The sequence below is a fragment of the Neopelma chrysocephalum genome, unplaced genomic scaffold (assembly GCF_003984885.1).
Source record: "Neopelma chrysocephalum unplaced genomic scaffold, ASM398488v2 Primary Assembly neopelma1_141, whole genome shotgun sequence".
NCBI lineage: Eukaryota > Metazoa > Chordata > Aves > Passeriformes > Pipridae > Neopelma > Neopelma chrysocephalum.
In genome coordinates this window covers 1,078,747-1,092,267 of record NW_020897803.1, presented here as the reverse complement: position 1 = coordinate 1,092,267, position 13,521 = coordinate 1,078,747, and the positions used below count along the sequence as shown (strand labels likewise).

Below are 13,521 nucleotides of genomic sequence, written 5' to 3'. Positions count from 1 at the left end.
AGGGTTGCTGCATGTCCCTGTGATGCCCAGGATCCCAGAAATCCCAGCTGCTTTTTCCTGGTTCATGGTGTCCATTTAACACAGTTGATGGGAACACCGGGAGGCAGCGGAGATCCCACCCAGCCCTGGGCTTATCCCAAATCTCTCCTTGTTGGACACATTCCACTGGGCTAATCCTGCCCAGGACAAATTGGTGGGCAATTAGCAGGGAGCATCCCATCTTCATATCCTTGGCCTTGGATCCCACCGCTGAGCTCAAGGAATTGTCCTCAGGGATGGTTAAATTCCATATGGACCGTCTCTACGTGGTGCAGGAGTGCAGAGAACAGCCCTGATCTCCCAGAACTTGCTTCTAACTCCCCGTTTTTGGGTGTTTTCTCTTTCCCCAGATCCGGAATCAAACATTGTATGCAACTCCACAAGTCTTACATCGGTGCCCCGGCCCCTGGGCCGCAGCACCTCGTCTGTTTGCAAGAACAAAACTCAACAAACCGAGTGCAAGGGTCACTTTATGCATCCTTTAGTGGTTTTTGTAAAAGCTGCTTTTTCTAATCTTCTGCCTCTCTTTGATTTCCCCCCCCCCCGTCCCCCCCTCCCACATAAATCGTGTAACACACATGACTGACACCGAGCAATAGTAAAGTTCTCTCTCTCTCTTTGGTCCTTGGAAAGCTCAGAATCTTCACTTATGCCAGCTGAGTGGTGCAAAGATCCCCCCCACTTCGTGTTCTTTTGGGTTCTCCTTCTGTCGTCGTCGTCGTTGCCCGAGCCTAGATTTGCAGCGTGGTTGATGTTCAGGGGACTGTGAAAAGCACAGCGCTGGTTTTTCTTTAGACAGGCAGGTTTGTTCCTGTTTTTTTTGGGTTTTTTTTTAGTCGGAGATGATCAATTATTCAATCTTCCGTCACGTATTCCGAGCAAAATTGGTGTCTTCCAGAATAGCTGTCGTGGTAGGTTCGAAATCTGCAGTGGAATTCTGAACTCATCCCTTCTTTTTTTGTAGGAGTAAGAGGATATAAATGTGGGTAGCGCTTTTTTTTTGTCGTAGGGAGGGCGAGGACTGGTCACCGGCGGGGGCCTTGGGCTGCTCTCCCAACTGGGAAAATGGATGGTGGCTGATGGGAAGGGACACATGCCCTGGGAGCAGCTTGGGAAAACGAGGTGCTCCCCGTCAGCCACGTCCTGGGGCTGCGGGAGGGAGAAGGGGAGAGGTGGGGAAGGAGGCAAGGAGATGGCCCAGGGTTGGTCTGAAGAGCTTCTCCAGGTCCAAAGGTTGGTCTGAAGGGCTTCTTCAGATCCAAGGTTGGTCTGGAGAGCTCAGGATATGGTCTGAAGAGCTTTTCCAAGCTCTGGAGAGCTCTGAGTTCAGTGGTTGGTCCGAAGAGCTTCTCTAGATCCAAGGTTGGTCTGAAGAGCTTCTCTGAGTTCAGTGTTTGTTCTGAAGAGCTTCTCCAGGTCCAAGGTTGGTCTAAAGAGCTTCTCTAGATCCAGGAGTTGGTCTGAAGAGCTTCTCCAGAGCATGGTGGTGTGGGAAAAGAGGGCATCTGGTTGATGGAGACGAGTCTTCAGGGCAGGGTGAGGGGAAGAGTGGGTGGCTTCACCCTCCACCCGTGTCACTGGCAGGGCTGAGACCAAACTTGAGGGTTGAGGTGCCCCCGCCCATTCCTTGGGCTCTGAGACTTCCAGGAGAAATGTCCATCCAAGCACAAACACCAGCACCGTGGAGAAGGGCCGGAAGGGGTGAGAATTCTGGCTGCTCTGCCGGGGGAGATGTGGGAGGAGAGGAAGCAATAGCAATAAACACGTCGCCTTCCTCCCGGGAAGCAAAGGTGGGAGCAGGGAAGGGATCCCCAGGTGACATGGGGCAGGGTGGGGGACGGTGGTCACACGCAGGCTGTGGGCACCAGGGGGATTCCAGGGGGTTTGGCTCAGCCAGGGACACAAGGACACGAAGATGTCCCACCTTGAGGTGTCCCAGGAGAGCAATACGTTGTCTCGAGGGCAGCAGAGGGAGTTTGTGTTTGCAGACAACTTGTGGCCAGTTTATTTTTAAACCCTTCCCGCTAAACCCAGCTTAGAAACGAGGGTTTGCTTATTTATTTCTCTTTTCCAAGGCGAAACACTTGGTTGGGTTTTGGTTTTTCCCTCAACGTGCCAAAAGTGTTCCCCGTGGGCAACTGTCCCGCCCCTTGGGCTCCGAGGCTGTCAAATCCAGAGCCTTTGGAGAGGTCAGGTTTGGAGCTGGGGATGGGGATCCCTCAGGGCACTGCCTGCCTTGGGTTTCTGACCCATGTGTGGTGTTGAGTCAGCGTTGGGTGCTCTGCTTTGGTCGTGCCTGGATCACGTCTCCTGATGGACCTGAGGGCTCTGGAGGCTCACCTGGACCCTCCATGGTGGTGTAGAGGTCAGGCACGAGGGCTTTTTGGAAGAGAAGGTGACCTGTTGTTGTTGCTTTTGGTGGTGTCACCCATCTTGGCTTCTGCTGCCACTGGGAGGAGCTCCTGGAGCTCCTCGAGTGTGAACCAGATGGGGAGGAAGAAGCTTAGGGATCCAGGAGGACTTTTCCAGCCACTGTTTGCTCTGTCGGGTTGGGTGTTGGCAGCAGCACCTCTGTGTGGGGTTGTTTGGTTGGTTCTGCTGGTTTTTAATGGAAGTGCTGCTGGATTTTTAATGGAAATCCAGAGCAAAGCCCTGGTTCACCTCCCCAAGCTCGAGGGGACACCCCTGTGGGATGGGGAAGGTGCACCCTTGGGCTGCACTTTGGGAAGGAAAGGAGAAGGAGAAAAGGGTCCAACAAGCTTTGTGATCAGAGCCCAGGCTGTGCAGAGGACCCTTCCCAGCAGGCACCACCTCCCACTATCCCAGACACCCTTCAGGACTTTAGGGACAACCCCTAAAATTTTGGCCCGTGGCTGGGAAGGAATTGTTGGGCTGCCTCCTGAAAGGAAAGAACACCAAAAGTGGGGAGGAAGCTCCAGGAGCTGAACATGGAGGGTCACCCAGTGTTCCCACTCAGATGGGCAGTTGGGTTTGAGCCCCTTTGAGCAGATCAAGAGCAGCTCCAATGCTCCTCACCCTGTTATTCCCAGGCAGAAATCCTGATTAACTCAGCCGAGCGCGGAGAGGGGAAATATTTGGCACCTCTTGGGCCAGAGGCTTCACTGAGGACCTTTGGTACCCAGGGCTGGGTTAGGCTCGGGCCACCACGTGGCTCTGGGGCCACCACATGGCTCTGGGGCCACCACTTGGCTCTGGGGCCTCCACACAATGCCGGGCTTGGGAAGCTCCTTCCCGAGGTGGCTCCGTGGGGCTGTGCTGGTGGGGAGACGCTCCTGCCCTTCCCTTGATCCCAAGCCCTCTCCTTGGTCAAGTCATGGCTTGAGGGAAGGTCCTGGGGAGGTCACAGTCCCCCTTGGGTGGGGACAGTGCTGGGGGGCCACCAGCTTCCCAAATATTTCAGCTTTGCTGATGTTGGTTATGGAAAAGGGTTTTCCATCACCCCGGGATTAGTGGCGAAGAGCAGGAGGGGTTAAACCATCCAGGGAAGTGTCTGAGATGAAAATTCCAGCTAAAGAGGAGGGAAAATAACTCCCAACCTGCTGTTCCCACCATTAACCCATCCCTGCCTTTATCTTGGCTTTAAAACACCAGCTCTAGTGTGAGATTTGGGGGGAAAAAATAGGAATATTAGTCCTGGTGGTGACACCCCCCCTTGGAGCCTGAACCCTTCATGCCTCCAAGTGGCTGAGCCCTCCAGGCAAGGATTTGCTCCTGGATTTTATGGATAACGAATAACCCAGTTTTTGCAGTTCCAGGATGGAATTACCTTGGAGTGTTAAAATTTAAGGGGTTTGCTTTAACGCTGGATGTTCGGAGGATCAGGTTTTCCCGCAGCCACTGGAATATGGTCCTTCCCAGAGCCCCCTCCCACCCTGTTTGCCAGGCCCTGCGTTCCCCCAGGGAATTTGGGACGACCTGGTTCCCAGCTGGAGGGCGTGAAATCGGATCTTGCTTTTTTCAGTGGGGTGGAAAACCCACATTTGGGGCTTTATTTTTGATAGGAAAATCCAACCAGCCAACAAGAGCAATAAGAGCCGCTGGATGCCCATAAATCCAGGGGGTTTTGGGGGGAGTTTGGGCTTATTTTTTAATTGCCAGTATTTTCAGGCCCTCCAACTGTTGTTCCCAAAACATGGCGACCCTCTGCCCATCTTCCCTTGGCTTTGCCAGGAGCTCCTGAGGCTGGAGCAGCTTCCAAATATTCTCTGCCGTGTGCTGGCATTCCCATAGGGAAGAAAAAAAAAGAAACTAAACCCTTTTATGGAGCTTGGGAGGCTTGGAAAAGGCGTTTTTGTGGCGTGTTGCACTCGTAGATTCTCCAGTAATTTGTGGGAATGCTGGCAAAGCAGGAATAGGAAAATCTGTGGTTTAAGGGCAGCAATTCCCGTTTGGAAACGCTCGGTTGGGCTGTTTGTAGGGAATAATCTTGATGCAACAAGGCCACCTGCAGCCTCCCCGTGTCCTCCTGCAAGGGATGGAGCTGGGGAGGTTTCCTGAGGGTTTGGGATAAGGGAAGGGATTTGTAGGGTAGGGATCCATCGGGAAGCACGGTGAGGAAGGGAAAATGAGGCAGTGGGATCCAGGATCACATCCAAACCCTCCCATTCCCAGAGCACGGAGCAAACCCCACGCGGGCTCCTCCCCCTCTTTTTATGTCATTCATTTTGTAATTAATTTTAATTCACGTTGACCTCCGGACCAGCTCGGTTTTAAATATTATTGGACCTTTTAAACAAAAATAAATACAAAAAAAAAAAATCCCCAAAAATATACCAAAAGAAAAACAATTTAAACCCAAGAGTAACCACGTCTTCCAAGCCTCCAAGGTGTGGAGGGAACATGGCCTGGAGCTGCTGCCCTGGAGAGCCTCCCCCCCCCTCCAAGCCTCAGTTTGTTCATCTGGAATTCGGGGTTGTTTTCCCGTTTGTTTTCTGTTCTGGTTTCGGTTCTGAAGATCAGGTTTCGTGATCTCCCTGACAGATCCCAGCCAAGAGTTTGTAACTGTCCGATGTTTCCTGTCAGATGTAGAACATTCGAGAACGATGAAATTGTTTCCAAAAAAAAAAAAAGTCAATAATAAAAAAAAATAAAATAAAAAAAAAATGAAATAAATAAATAAAAGAAGCCCGACGGGGTTTGGTGGTCGGGGTGGTTTTTTTTTTTTTTGGCACAGGGAGGTGATGGGGGGAGTGAATGGGATGGACCATGAACCCACTGCTGGGGCGATGGTGGAGCTTGATGGTCTCCAGCCCAACCTTGGGTGGGTTGTCCCGATGATCCCAGTGTGATCCTATGGAAACAGCTCCTGTGGGAAGTGAAGTGTGTGGCCTTCATGGGGAGCATCCCCACCGTGTTCTCCTGGGCTGGTGGAGACTTCGGATAGAGGGTGGATGGTGGCAGGAGACCAGCTTTGCCCGGAGCAATCCATGCCCAGTGAGGTTGTTGGCGAGGTGGGAGTTATCCTGTGATCCAGTGGCTGTTGTTATCCTGGCAGCTGGTGATGGAGGGAAATCAGGAGCTCGTGGTGGTCCTGGAGGGGCTTCAGCTCAACAGACCCAGGAGGTGACCGTGGATGACATCCAGTGGCTCCCAACGGAGCTGTGCCGTGGCTCCCAGAGATCGTGTCCGTCAGGCCGCCACCTCGGCACGGGGAATCCTTCCCACCACCTGGGCAGGACCTTGGATTTGCTGTGCTGCCACTGGACACCTCGGTGGCAGGAGCAGAGGCCGAGCTGCACCTCCAGCTCCTCGTGGCTCTGAGTGGGACTGGCCTCACACAACGCCCCGTGTCCTCCAGGGGTCTGTGTGGGTGTCACTGTCCCCCCGAGGCCACCCCCGGGCCAGGAGACACCTGTGGAGGACAAGGGATGGACCATGGGTGAGGGGGGCACACGTACAGAGCTCCACGTGTGCGGGGCTGAACACGTGTGTGGGTGGCAACACACAGAATCCCAGGTTCACCGGGGTTGGAAAAGCCCTCTGGGATCACCGAGTCCCGCCTGTGCCCGATGCCCCCCTTGTCCCCAGCTCAGAGCACTGAGTGCCATGGCCAGGCCTTCCTTGGACACCTCCAGGGATGGGCACTCCAAACCTCCCTGGGCAGCCCCTTCCAGTGCCTGACCACCCTTTCCAGCAAGAAATTCCTCCTGATGTCCAACCTGGACCTTTCCTGGCACAGCTGGAGGCCGTTTCCTCTCCTCCTGTCCCTTTTCCCTGGGAGCAGAGCCCGACCCCCCCTGGCTCCCCCCTCCTGTCAGGGGGTTGCAGAGCCAGAAGGTCCCCCCTGAGCCTCCTTTTCTCCAGGCTGAGCCCCCCCAGCTCCCTCAGCTGCTCCTGCTGCTCCAGCCCCTTCCCCAGCTCCGTTCCCTTCCCTGGACATGCTCCAGCCCTTGCCTGAGGGTCCCAGAACTGCCCCCAGGGCTGGAGGTGCCCCAGCAGTGCCAGCACAGGGACAGGCAGTGCCCTGTGGGTCACACACCTCGGGTACCACCCGGGCTCGTGTCCATCCACTGCCACCAGCACCCCCGGGGCCTTTCCCAGCTTTCCACCCGCTCTGTCCCAATCCTGGAGTGTTCCATGGGACTGTGTCCCACCCCCCCTCCATGCCAGGGACGCGTGGCCACCAGCACGGGCAGCAGGGAGGGAGAACAGGGCGGAGAGGGGGGAAAGTGTTCAGGGACATGTGAGCCCGAGCAGCTGCCCATGAGTCACCAGCAGCCCCCTGGCCGTGCCACCCCGTGTCACCTCGTGTCACCCCGCGGTGTGGGACACCCCCTCGCTCCTGCCTTGGCGTCCCCAGAGCCGGGGGGGGCGTGTAGAGGTCCCTGCACATATAGAAGTGGCCATACCCCCCCTGCACAGCCTTCTGCCCGCATACAGGGCACGACCACGCATGCAAATATATGCTAATGTGCTGTTGCATACCTGCTTTTGGGGGGGGTACAGAGCACGAATAGGGGACAGGGATGTATTAAGGGGGGGCAAGGGTGTATTAAGGGGGGCACGGGTGTATTAAGGGGGGGCACGGGTGTATTAAGGGGGGGGGCACGGGGTTGTATTTAAGTCCCTGGCTGCTGCAGGACACCCCAGGCACCACCAGCACTGTGTCCCTCCAGCACTCCAGGGAATCAGCACCCACCCTATAGTTCCCCCAACACACCTGAAACACAGAGGGGTGAAAATAAAGGGGTGATCAATTTTTAGACTGTTTTTTTAAGCCTCCCAGCTACTGGAAGAGGTCTGGGGGTGATGGGGCTGCTGCAGCCTCACCCCTCACCAGATGCCCCAATGAGGTACATGCAACCCCCTCTCCAACCTCCAGAAGTCCCGGTTTTCCCCTCCAAGGGCTCCCCCCCGACCCTCCCTCCACACCCCCCCCCTCACCTCTGGGGTGCCATCGGTGCTTTTCAGCCACGGGGGTCTCATCCCGCTGCCGGGGAGGGGCCCCCGGAGGGGCTCAGCCCCCGCCTCGCTCCTGAGCTCCGGGATCCGGGACACGCGGAACCTGCCGGGGGCGGGGGGAGCGTCGCATCAGCCCGTCCCACCCTGGGGAGGGGACACACCCCTGCTGGGGGGGGGGGTCCCTGCTCACCTGCCGATGGAGAGGATGGTCACCTCGCCGGGCTTGGGGACCTTGGTGGCCCCGGGAGGTGGCAGCACCTCCGGCCACTTCTGGGTGCAGCGTGCGCAGGGGGCCGGGCCCTGCACCGTGTGCGGGTGCTGCTGGTGGTGACAGGAGGGGGCGAACTGCGGCAGGAGGTGCAGCCTGGGGACAGGGGGGAGATGCCACCATCACCACGGGGTTGGTCCCACCACGAGGGATCCTCAGCGCGGCCCCGAGGAGGGGGATCTTACTTGTGCAGGGGGGCCCAGCTCGGTGGCATCAGCTGCTGCCTGCGATGCTCCTTCAGCAGCTCCTCCAGCGCCGCCGCGTTTTCTGGGGGCGAGAGACACCGAGGAGGGGGGGTCACGGGGGTCTGGCCCATGTCACCCTCTTTTCCCCCCTCCAGGAACCCCCCCTGACCTTTCTTCTCAGTGATGAGCCGCACCAGCACCCCGATGGTGTCCTCGTTGGCCTCCTCCAGCTGGTAGATGGAGCTGGGACCTGCGGGCAGAATTTGGGGGAGCTCGGTGACGGGGATAAAGCAACCCAAAAAGAGCAGGAGGAAACGGGCAGGATGCCCTGGGACAACGAGGACCAGGAGCCGCAGGGATGGGCTGAGGTGAGGGAGGGCTGGATGTGGGAGGGCTGGATGCGGGATCACCGGGCGCTGTCACGGCACAGCCGGGGCTCACCGGTGCCGCCGGGCTGGGGCTCCTTGCTGGCGGTGCAGTGGTACCCCTTCTTCTTCAGCAGGTTGCACACCAGGATTCCCAGCAATCCCATGGCACAGAAGACCGGGACGATGGTCAGCACGGCCGCCTGCGCCGCCGCCGCCTCCTCCTCTTCCTCCCCCCTCGGGGTCACCCGTGTCCCGTTGGTTCCCGGTGCCCTTCCCGGCGTTTCGGGGCTGCGGACCCGCCGCCGGCCTGGGGGGTGGAGGCACCGGATCAGCCTCGAGGAGCGGCTTTCCTGGGATTCAACTCCGTTTTCCCAGGAGCCCTGCTGCAGCTGGAGCCCAGGGAAGCAGAAGCCGTTCCCAGCTGCCGCATCCCGGCAGGACATCGCTGCTCATCCCAAGGGGGGGCACATCCCGCGGAGTCCCAGGGGCGAGCACAAGCTCTGCCGTCCCCCCCCCCGAACCCGGGGTGGCACCGGCAGCTCCAGCACCCACCTGGGCACCCCGGGGTGCTGCGGGGGGCAGCGGCGCAGGGCAGGCACCGGCCCCGGGGGTCCCTCTCCCCTTCGGGGCTGTAAAACCTGCGGGGCGGGAGGGCAGGAGGGTCAGGATCCGGCCGGGAGCGGGGTCGGGGGTTCGCGGTGTCCCCTCCCCGGGCTCACCCCGGCAGGCAGGCTCCGCACCGGCTGTCACTTCCCGCTGTCCCCGCGGCCACCAGGATCCTGTTCCCGGCCCGGCACCGGGTGTGAGCGGCACAGGGTGTGTCCCCCAGGGAGAAGGTGCCGGGGGGACAAGCTCGGCACGTCCTCCCTGGATCCTGAGGTGAGGGAGAGGGGGGTGAGCCGTGGCTGGATCACGATCCACGGGGATGTGCCGCAGGGGGCACGGCTTACCCCGCTGGGCTCCTCCCCGGGAGGGCATCCCGGTGTCCTGTGCTCCCGGGAATTCCAGCTCTCGGCCCCCACGAGTCTGCTCAGCACCTGTGGGAGAATCGAAGGGCTCAGCGCCGGCTGCTCCAAGGCCTGTGCCGGTGGGAATGTGGCTCCGGGGGAGGAGGAGGGAGATGAACCCATCACAGGCCACGTGGTGGAGGCAAAACTGTCCCCTGGACCATGGCAGATGCAAACCCCTCACTGGTGACACGATGGGGGCAAACCATCATCAATGACAGGATGGTCACAAACCCATCCCAGATGCCAACCCATCACATGATGGATGCAAATGTGGCCCCAGAGATGCCACATTCCTTATCAGCCCCTGCCCTGGAAGAAGATTTGACGAAGGAGAGAAAAGGAGGGGGAAGAATGTGTGTGAGGGGAGAAAAAAACCTCTCAATCCAAACTGAGCATCTCCCCAAGTGCTGCAAGTTTCCAGGTGGGAAGTGTTTTGGGCTGCCCTGTTGTGGCTGTGGGGTGGTGTTTGAGCATCAGAGGTGCCAAAGGCAGAGAAGCACAAGGATGGGATGGGAATGGATGGGCTGGGAGTGGATGGACCAGGCCATACTCACCCCCAGGACGGTGACAAGCCACCAGCGCATCCCGCTCCTCTTCATCACCAGGGGACACCTGCCCAAGGGGGAGCATGGGGGGGTCATCATCCAGGGAAAATCCCAGTGGAGAAGCAATTTGGGGGCCCCATTTCCCCCCACTGGGATGCTCCAAGGCATCTGTCTAAATATCCCTGCACCATCCCCCAAAAAGCTTTATTGGAGGATTTATGGGATGCCTGGCATCATCAGATCCCAACTCCATCCCAAACTGGAGAGGGACCAACCCCTGCAATGGAGTCACACCACCCATGCAAGGAGCAGATGACGCTAAATAAAGTTAAAGGAAGGTTTTCCCTGCTCCGGAGGAAATCCTTGTGCACCTGCCACAAGGAAATGAAGTCACTAAAAAGGAAATAAATATATATTCAAACACAAACTGGAGTGAAACAAAAGGTGTTTCCCACAGGAAAATATAAAATTAAAAATCTAAGCTGAGAGCACAGGGGATGGGGGGAAGGAAGGAAAAACACAACCAACAACCCAAACCCGGATCCAGGCTCCTCATGGAAATCCTGCCGCCCGCATGGAAACTCCCCCGGTCGTCACGGTCCCGTGGGAGCCTCGGCACAGCCTCTGCCTGACGAGTTTGTACTAATTAGTGGCCTGAGATGCAGCTCATTAAACATGAGAGGGGGTACTGGGGGGGCTGAGCCAGGTATTTATGGGATGTGGGTTGGGACAACCCAAAATGAGCATCCTCTGTGCTCCAGTTCCTCCACCCCTCAGGTGCCAGCACGGAGCCAACCAGCCCACCTCTGGAATCCCCCCGGCATTTGGGATGTGCCCCTCAAGCAGAGGGAGGAAAACTGTAAGCCAGCACTAGTAAAACTCGAGTTCAAGCCTAATGTGAAGCATTTTAATCCTCTGGGGCTGTGGGATTCAAGCACCTCGGGAACGATGCCACAGGCTGGCACAGCCCAGGCTGCCGGAGCATCCCGGCTCCCCAGAGAATTCCAGATGCCCACAAAGGGATTTAAACCCCACCAGGAAGAGGGCTGGCCCCAGGTAAAGCAGATCTGAGGCCAGGCTTAATCCAGGGATTAAGGACATCCCTTAGGTGACCAATAGGGATGTAGGAGGCACAAGGATCAAACGGTGCCAGCTCCTGGTTGGCACTGGAGCTTTGCCGAGTCACGGCCACCCCAGGGCTCATCAGCCGGTTTTGGGGGCCGCCAGGGGCCATCCCAGGTGAGGATGTGGGATGCAGGATCATGGGATGCCCGGCTGCCCTGGCACAGCAGAGAGAAGCCCTGAAACTCCTAAAGCCAACATAATTTGTCCCTCCAAAAACCACGGGAAACCAAAAAAATAACCCCATCAGGGCCAGACCTGCTTTTTGGAGACCTCCAGCACCCCCACACCCCACCTGGCTGGTGCATCCACGCAAACGCAGCAGGAAAGGTGACTTGGTTTCAGAACCCTCCCCCAAAATCCCTCTGGGTCACAGAAGCCTTTTATTCCCATTCCTGCTTTAATAGAGCCTGTAATCCAAGGCTGCCCACTGGGATTCCTGGGTTTCCCTCCCTGTGCGGGAACAGGGTTTCAGCCGATGGCTCCTGCAGATAAACGGAGCTGAAAAGGAGCAACTGTTCGGGAAAACTTTGGGGAGCAGCTCTTGGAGGCAGCGCGGGACAAGGAGGGGATTGTCCGGCAGATGGAGCGAAACTCGGCGCTGTCGCCTCCCCCGGGGCCCCCTCGGAGCTGTGGGAACAGCGGAACCGCCACAAATATCCAGCATTAAAATCCACTGATCCCAGAGGCAGCGCTGGGATCCCGCCAAACGCGGGCAGCGGCACGTTCCATCCCAGTTTTGGGGGGCAGCCCCTCATCACAGCTCAATTTTGGGGGGCAGCCCCTCATCACAGTCCAATTTTTGGGGTGCAGCCCCTCCTTCCAGCCCAATTTTGGGGGACAGCCCCTCATCCCAGCGCGGTTTCGGGGGGCAGCCCCTCACCGCAGCATCCCGGCTCCCGCAGGGCTTTTTGGCTGCAAGCCCTGGGATTTTCCAGCTCCCGGCAGCAAAAAAGACCCGCCACGATTCCAAACCCCTATCCCTCTTCCCAGGCAGCCGCTGCTGAGTTTTCCTTAACCTACTTTCCCCCCTCTCCACCCTTTATTTTAACCTACTTCGGCGCTGCCGCAGCCGGAGCCTCCCGGCCCCGCCGGGGGGTCCCCACCGCCCCCACTCCAAGCTCCCCCCATGCCCTGCTTAGCGACAAACCCAAGGCAACAACACCCCCCCAACCCTTTTTAACCGCAAATCGGGGGGTCCGGCACCCCAAAAACCAGCACCCCCCGCTCTGTCGCACAACGCAAAGCTGCAGCAACCGCACTCCCAGATCGCTCCAAGGGGGAATTAACCCTGTTAAGGCGAAGGATCCCGAGCCCCCCGGCTCGGGACGAGCCCCCTCGGGAAAAAGGGGGGGGTCCCTGGGCCGGGGGTGCCCCTTACCTGCCCCGCCGCGGAGCCCCCCGGGCTCCCCCCGGGGCCGCCCCGTTGGTCGCGCCTACTCCTTATGAATGAACCGAGGGCGCGCTAATTACAACGGGACACGCCCCTTTCCGTGACGTCACTCGTCAGACCCCGCCCCTTTGTCGTTCGCCACGCCCCCTATCCCAGCGCCGCGGCAGCGCCGCCTCCCGGGAACTGCGGGAATTTGGGAATGTTGCGCTTTATCCCGCCCCTCCTTGGGGTTCTGGGGGGGAAAACGCGAGGAATCGGATCGGAGGGACTTTTTCCTTCCCAGAAGGGATTTTAAAAAACAAAAATAAGGTGTTTTGGTTTTTTCCGTCCCCTTATGGGGTTGAGGACACCCCGGTTCGTCCCCGCGGTTGTCACCTCTCCCATGGGGACAACAGGGTGCCCCACTCTGGATCTTGGAGTGAAAGCAGGAAAATCGGGGGGAAAGAGCAAGGAAATCCGGGGGGGGGGGAGAAGCAGGGAAATGGGGGGGGGCGCGGGGAATGGGGGGGGGGGGAAAGTAGGGAAACTGGGGGGGGAAAAGCAATCTATGGGTGCTGCACCCAGCTTTACTACAGCACATGGAATCTTGGCCTCGCCCTCTTCCCTAGGGAACAGTTTTCCCACACTGGGGACACCCCGGTTGCAGCTGGGCCTGCTGATCCCTCCATCTCCCAGTGCTGCCCAGGACCTGCTGTCCCCTGTTTGTCCAGCCAGGGAGTGGGACACATCCCAGCTCTCTGTGGCACAAGGGAGGGATCCTCTGCCCCCCGACATCCCCCTTGGGGTTATCCAGGACGGAACAGCTGCACCCCAGTAGCGGGAAGGGTTTCTTCATCCCACGTGGCACCAGTGGGTGGCATTCCCAGTGACGCCAGAGGGTGGGGGGAGCTCCTCACCCTGTTCCTGTCACCCCACCCCGAGGGAAGGACGAGACCACGCCGGGTTCACTCTGACACGGGTGACCTTTAATGACAAAGAGCCTCCACGTGACTGTAATCCCGCCCCAACCTTCCCAAAATATCCTTATCATCCCAATTTATAGCACACCCTCACCCCCACCCCCCTGATGGCTCCATGTGGGACGGCAGCATTCCCGTCACTCATCCCTGCCACCGCCGTTGTCACCTCTCCCATGGGGACAACAGGGTGTCCCGGTCTGGGAGCGCCGG

The 13,521-nt window shown here is 58.4% G+C and overlaps 2 protein-coding genes across 8 annotated transcripts in view; one reads left to right on the top strand and one right to left on the bottom strand.

Moving 5' to 3' along the window:
- The window catches only part of FAM168A (family with sequence similarity 168 member A), a 76,083-nt gene extending 71,789 nt beyond the window's left edge, over positions 1-4,294 (top strand). For 2 of the 3 annotated variants that reach the window (XM_027699859.1, XM_027699858.1), the window contains exon 8: positions 390-4,294. The gene's annotated coding sequence lies outside the window, so the exon portion shown is untranslated. The remainder of the gene's footprint in view (positions 1-389) is intronic. The other variant, XR_003536863.1, reaches the window with a different exon arrangement.
- A 468-nt stretch (positions 4,295-4,762) lies between these two features.
- Positions 4,763-12,417, bottom strand: RELT (RELT, TNF receptor). 5 transcript variants are annotated; one of them, XM_027699853.1, is made up of 11 exons: positions 12,341-12,417; positions 9,847-9,904; positions 9,233-9,319; positions 9,002-9,156; positions 8,835-8,920; positions 8,356-8,589; positions 8,084-8,164; positions 7,915-7,996; positions 7,652-7,825; positions 7,444-7,564; positions 4,763-5,911 (listed from the first exon to the last, which is right to left on the bottom strand). In XM_027699853.1, exons 2-11 carry the CDS (start codon positions 9,889-9,891, stop codon positions 5,873-5,875), a joined length of 1,104 nt encoding a protein of 367 aa, XP_027555654.1. In that variant the 5' UTR covers positions 9,892-9,904; positions 12,341-12,417; the 3' UTR covers positions 4,763-5,872. The 5 variants fall into 5 exon arrangements, with proteins under 5 accessions (XP_027555654.1, XP_027555655.1, XP_027555658.1 ...); XM_027699854.1 differs by lacking the exon at positions 12,341-12,417 and adding an exon at positions 12,144-12,330; XM_027699857.1 differs by lacking the exons at positions 8,835-8,920; positions 9,002-9,156 and having other exon boundaries at positions 9,847-10,465; positions 12,341-12,356.
- Between the last annotated feature and the right edge of the window lie 1,104 nt (positions 12,418-13,521).